The 6,719-nt window shown below is 38.1% G+C and overlaps 1 protein-coding gene across 1 annotated transcript; it reads left to right on the top strand.

The window, feature by feature from the left end:
• The first annotated feature begins 2,222 nt into the window (after window positions 1-2,222).
• LOC133852754 (CASP-like protein 1E1) lies at window positions 2,223-4,535 on the top strand. The gene is made up of 2 exons (XM_062289501.1): window positions 2,223-2,505; window positions 3,932-4,535. The coding sequence occupies exons 1-2, from the start codon at window positions 2,285-2,287 to the stop codon at window positions 4,269-4,271; spliced, it is 561 nt and encodes a 186-aa protein (XP_062145485.1). The 5' UTR covers window positions 2,223-2,284; the 3' UTR covers window positions 4,272-4,535.
• The last annotated feature ends 2,184 nt before the right edge of the window (window positions 4,536-6,719 follow it).

Here is a 6,719-nt window from a genome sequence, read left to right as displayed (position 1 = left end):
CCCATTTCTCTTGGTTCCTCTCTTCATAGATACCCAAGTACACTACCATCTGTGCACCTCATTGCTAAACCTTGTGATTTTAGTGTTTGGCGTTCATTCTGCCTCCTCTCTCACTCCTCTGACCTCCATCTGAACTCAAGGGCTTACCACTTTGACCATCACATAAGGCTGATTCCAGCTCCACTTCGAGAAGACCTTGGAGAAGAAGCGCTCCATAGACCTCCAAAACAAGGAGCTCCACAAGCTCTTCCAGCTCTTCTACGTCTTCGTGGGCCAAACCCTCCGGTACATCAATGGGTTCAAGTACCAGAGGCGTTGCCACCAAGATCCGCCTCTTCCCCCAAACACTGCCGTTGAAATCAGCCAAAGGACATCAGCCCGCCTCCTCCTAAAGCCTCCCGATCAAGATTTTTCTAAGAAGCCATGATTTTCTCGGCAACCAAATAGATTGTAGAGATAGAGAGTGAAAATGATTCATTTTTGTGTTCTCCGGTGACTGGTGTAGTGGGCGTTTTCCGGCGAGTTGTTGAGTTGTTGGAGATGAAGGTTTTCGTTTGGCTGAAAGATATGGTGTTTTGATTCTATTATTTTGTATAGTGTTTTTATGATGTGTTAAATTTTTGTGGAGGCTGTAAAACACTAGTTTTACAGCCCATCCTTATATAGTTGGGGCTCTCATTTTTTTCTTTTATTTTATTTTTTACTTCTCTCAAAAAATCTTTATTTTTTATTTTACATCATATTCAAATTTTTTTCACTTTTTATGTCACATCAATAATTTTTTATTACTATTTAAATAAAAAAATTAACTACAATACAAACTTTTTCAACTTTTTTATATAAATTTTTTATACTTTATATCATATCAATCATTTTTTACTATGGTTAAAAAATAAATTTCTCCTCATACTTAATAAAAGGAGGTTATCAACCGGGCCATGGTATCCCGCCGGAATAAGAGCACTAGCAGCAGCTTCCCAACCATTTTCCCTATGTTTAGGGAACAAAATCACTTTTTGTTTCCCTAAAAAAAAACACCCCACAATAGATTCCCTTAATTTTTCCTATACTAATTAAATATTATTTTTTACTCTTATTTTATTATTTTTTCTTTTTCCTACTTTTATTTTTTTTTATCAATTTCTTTTCTTCTCCAACTCGTCTTCTCTCTCCTGCTTCCTGTTCACCCGTCTTCTCCAACTGATCAACCGAAGACCCACTGAAAATCACCCTTTGTTTCGCCGAAAGTCGCCTCACTTGGGTTCACCGGTGACGACCCATCAACGATCGGCTCCTCTGGGCTCGTGAGTTCCGGCGATCTCCCTCTCCGTCTGCATCTCTCTCTCTCGGGTTCATTCTCTCAAACTCCCAATCTCTCTCTCTCTCTCTCTCTCTCTCTCTCTCTCTCTCTCTCTCTCTCTCTCTCTCTCTCTCTCTCTCTCTCTCTCTCTCTGATCTCTTGGATTTTCTCACAGTCTCTCTCTTTCGTCTAACCCTTTGTTCTTCTTGAAGAAAAGAACGAGTAAAAGAAATGAAACACAAAAGAAGAGAAGGAGATGAAGTGAAGGAGATGAAGAAGACGAAGGGATGCGACGAAGTGCTTGGGAAGCCAGCCGTGAAGGAGAGAGAGAGTCAGAGAGAGAGACATTTTTTTTCAATAAAAAAAGTGATTGGGAAGCTACAGTGCTACCCAATACATTGGGTAGCACTGTAGCTACCCAACCAAAACATGTAAATATGGGGTGTCTATTGTGGGGCAGTTTTTGTGAGTTTTGGTGAAATTTTCCCTATATTTAGGGAAGGGAACCAATATAGGGAGACTGCTGCTAATGCTCTAACACTGAAATTCCAATGACTTAAGAGAAGAGAGTTATGAGGCAACACGTGCCCCGAGCAGGTGGATACCTAATTATGATGTAAGAATAATGATGTAAAGACCAAGGACATGTACACAGTACACTTCCAAATTGAGTACAGAGAATATCAATTCAAAATAAGTCACTTATATATAACTTAACCAGCCAGCTCCATGTGTAGTAACTACAGTGCCAAACGCAAAGGAGCAGGCTTTTAACCACATTGTCAATGGTATTAAACAGAAGCAGCTGACATGGCCTTCAATGCAGCTCTAACTTCGGTCAATTTCCCACCTACTCTGTCCTGTCTTATTACATTATAACTATCTATTGCTTCACTCTTTCACTCTCCTAATTGCCTTCCTCTACGCTCTCTCTTCTCTCAGCTCTCTTGGCGAGCTAGCTAGCCAGAATACAAGCACAGCAACATGGATGGAGTGAGGAGTGATGTGAAGGTGGTGGAGAGTCCAAGGAGAGTAAGGCTTTATGATGTCTTGCTGCGATTTCTGGGGCTGGTTTTTACTCTGGCTGCTGCTGTTCTTGTGGGTGCTACCAAGGAGACCAAGACTGTTCCTATCTCTCTTGCAGATGGTTTACCCACCTTGCATCTTACTTTCACAGCTAAGTGGCAATACATGTCTGCTTTTGTGTAAGCTTTTCCCGGCCTTGTTTCACTTTTCTTCTCTCTTCAGTCTGCCAAGATCATATGCTCTAGCTTTCCTCTCAAACATACATCAAAGAATAAGTTTAATATTGTCTATATATTAAGCATATCTAATAATTCCTCATAAATTTGCTACAAATGTTATGATGGCATAAGTTTAGATGAATGAGATTTTATTGAGGTAAAAAAAACTCAAAAAGTTTACAAACACTCTAGTATAAACTGGAAAACAGCTGCATATCAGCAGCTAACCAAACTAAAGCACATTTGCTATGTAGGAAATAAAAACCTATGTCCTCTGTATCTACAAACAAGACAACTATATACAATTGACTGTTACAATTTCAGATTTACAAACAAGAAAGACCTCCTAAACTCCAAATATTCTTCTCTTCAGTTTGCACTTGATTCCCTTGCCTAATAATATTCCTCTCCTTCCATATATTGTACACTAAAGCACTTAAGCATAATCTGCATAACACATCTTTTAACTCCCTTCCCACTCAGTAGGAGGATCATCAATTAAGCATTTGCTTAAATGCTCCATCCAAATCCTTTTGCTGAAGCCACACTGAAAAAATAAGTGTCGTCTCCCTTCAATACTCCTTCTGCAGAAAAAAAACAAAGTACGTACATTACCTCCATAACCCCAACTCAGTAATTAACTTCTCCCCATGTTGTAAGACTATCACGAGTTGCCAACCACAAGATGAAAACTTGTCTTGGAATTGCCATAGAAAACCAGATTAACCTCCACCATTCAACATGCTGCAGCTTGTGCCGAATGTCTTCCCAAGTTTCAGCACAGTTGTACAATCCCATTTAAGAAATGCTCCAAATAGGCTGATTATATATAGTCACCAACACATGCCAAAGGCAATTTAAATTTTAAATTTACTGAGTTGGGGTTACAATATCCCCCATTCAGTAACTTCTCCCCTTTCGTAAATTTACTTTGAATTTTTACAATATCCTCCGATCTTGCCGGCTGCCAACACCAAACTTTATCTCTTAGAACACTTGACAGTTTATGATGACATAATTAAGGTTTATGCAGTCATTAGGCACGTAGCATGCAGAGGGGCATTGAGATGTTCCCACACACGGACAGGTAGTTCTATAAGGAGAACTCTAATCCTCCCAATTGTCATGCGGCTTTCGTAATCACTATTGATCAAAACCTAAAAATGTTCGTATCAAATTCAATGTTGATTTTAAAATCATGTGACATTTGAGAGGACACAAAGAGGCCCAAATAGCATTACTCCGGCATGCTTGAAAACTGATGCTAGCTAGTTGTTAAACCACCATCTTAAAGGTTTGCATAGATACATACATATCTTTAATTCTTTTAACAGTAAGTTGAAAACTAGGGGCCTAATATGAATTATTCTTACCCTATTGCATATAGGTACTTCTTGGTGTCAAATGCCATAGCTTGCTCGTATGCAGCAGGATCTTTGGCATACTCTGTGGCAGCCCTAAGCTTCAAACACAATGCAACGGTGGTACTAATCATCCTAGACCTAATAATAATGGCGCTACTGTTCTCCGCCAATGGGGCATCCGCTGCTGTTGGTATCATTGGCCAACATGGGAATTCACACGTGCAATGGAGAAAGGTCTGTGATTTGTTTGATGACTATTGCCACCACATGGCCGCTGCCCTAGTCCTGTCTCTGTTTGGCTCTTTTGCCTTTATTTGGCTCGTGGTCCTGGCTGTTTTGGGACTGCGTAAGAAACAGAAATAAAGCCAAAGGGTCTTGGATATTAGCCGTCATGGAAAACTCTGTCTGTAATAGTACTTGACTAGTATTAAATACTTCTGCATTGGACCTTATGTAATAGTACTTGACTAGTATTAGATACTTCTGCATGGACCTTATGGCATTCAGAAAGAAGAAAAATAGAAGGGCTAGCTGGCTGCTTAATGCTGTGTTCTGTAGTAAAATTTGATGCCTGCTGTGGCAGCTGCTTGGTGTGGCTTAATTAATAATTACTGCTTCTGTGCAAAAGTTGTGTGCATTAATTTTTACTTTTTTGTACATCGCAAACAACAGCCAGCTCTTGGTGCTCTAAGACCCCAATGGCACCATGGTGGTAAGAAGGCATATCAAATGTTTTCAAAGAGATTTTTTATGCTTGTAATTTGCTTTTTATATATATTGGATCTCTCTCCATTCAGGAATAAAATTTCAAAAAATTTATGTTACTTCTGACGTAAAATGTATTTGGGTTTGTGTTGTTCAAGGGACCCAAATTCGTATAATAAAACAGTCCTATTGCACGGAATCTAAACCCGTTGTTCAAGTAGGGCGGGACCAAGTTAAAGGACAACCCCATTGGCTGGTAGCTCTATTGACTCTACCCAACCTAACTCTATCCACCGAAAATTAATGAACACTGACATTTATATCAGCTGATCATCGTTTTAAACTAAACTCTATTTCACCCCAATTACCTAAATGACTTTCTTAAGAGTTAGATGATGTTATCCTTATTTTAACTAGAGATATTCAGGCGCATCCATCAAATTGTTTTGGGCCCTAATTTGTCTTAGTGACAACTCATTAGCGGATATTAATTACCTTTTCATAATTTAAACAACAGTGTCTCCCTTCATAGAGATTGTGTTTCACATCAATTTCAAACTGATATATATATATAAAGATATATCCTTCTATGTTTGGTGTCACAATTGTATATATCTATAGCTATTAAACAAATGTGAAATGTACTCACTCAGAATCCACGACTTAATTTCCTCCAACACTTCCCCAATCCACCCAACCATCCACACATTTGTTGTCTTCACCGTCTTCAATATGAACCACTCTCTTTATATCAAGCTTTCCAAGGATAATTTCATGTCCTGAATAACTCAAATACTGGCTTATCTTAGAGGCAAAGATGCCTACGGTTTCGTGGATGGTTCTTCCAAATCTCCACCCCAAATACCAGCATGCACTGAACCTGGTGCTCCTGCCACCATGGTAAACCAAGATCGAGTATCACCGTGTCAACGGGATCAAATGATCTATAGTGTGCTGATTTTCACGCTCACATAGCCCTTTGTCGTTCATGCAGTAGGTTGTGCTACTGACCATGATATTTGGAGTACCTTGGTGACCATGCTTGCTTCTCAATCATGAGCTCTCATGATGCAGATCCATTACCAACTTGACAAGTCCAAAAAAGGGAACTCCTCCATTACTGAATACTTTCAGAAAGTCAAGGGCATGAGTGACACTTTGGCTGCTGCTGGATAGCCATTGAATGAATCTGAGAGAGTTTCCTACCTAGCTTATTACTGGTTTAGGATCTGAGTATGATCCATTTGTTACCTCTTAGTATGGAGGGGTAATATGTAATAAATAAGTACGTCATGGAGATTGATTTATTAATTTGAAAATACATATTAGATCTTATGAATTTATTTCCTAAGGGCTTAAAACAATTAAAGAGCTTTGAGATATTTGAATTAATTCCAGAAAGCTTAAGTAGAATTAACAGAGCATTGTGCCTTATGGATAAAATTCAAGCAAATGCTTAAGTCAAGTTCTCTCCATGGCCGTGTGATGCAGGGGCAAGGGGTGTAATTTTTTCCCTTTGGCCGTGCATTGATCCTAGATTGTAGGGCTTGGAGTTCTAATTCTCCTAAGACTCCAGTCATATCTCTGCTATAACTCTAATTATGTCTTAACCCTATCATGACGATTGTTTTCACATGTAAAAATGTTATTTAACGCATTGAAAAAATCGAAACGGTGTTTTGAATTTTTTTCTCAACATGTTTTGTTATGTTTCCTATTGCGTATCAAGTCTGAAATTTTTAATTCCTGGTACATGTTGAGAACTTGTAAAATTTCTTTTTAATGCATAATCAAGGAAATAAATTTATTTAATTATGAAATATGTTATATAAGGTATATGACATGTTATTGATCAAAAGAAAATAAAGTTACAAGTTGCTTGGATGTGTTTTTGAAGTACTTGGAGTTTGATTTCAAGTTCTTGAGATTAAAACACATAGAATAAAATCAATCTTGCCTAGATTTTTGAGTGCATAATTTTCATGTTGTCAATAATTTGAAAAGAGTTTCATATTACTGATTAGAGGATCATGCCAACGCCCTATATAATAAATTTTATATATTTTAATTTTACTTGTAATTATTGGTTAAACAAAAACAAAGAAA

The sequence above is a fragment of the Alnus glutinosa genome, chromosome 12, assembly GCF_958979055.1.
Source record: "Alnus glutinosa chromosome 12, dhAlnGlut1.1, whole genome shotgun sequence".
NCBI lineage: Eukaryota > Viridiplantae > Streptophyta > Magnoliopsida > Fagales > Betulaceae > Alnus > Alnus glutinosa.
The sequence above is the reverse complement of the archived record's forward strand: the minus strand, read 5'-3'. Positions and strand labels throughout refer to the sequence as shown.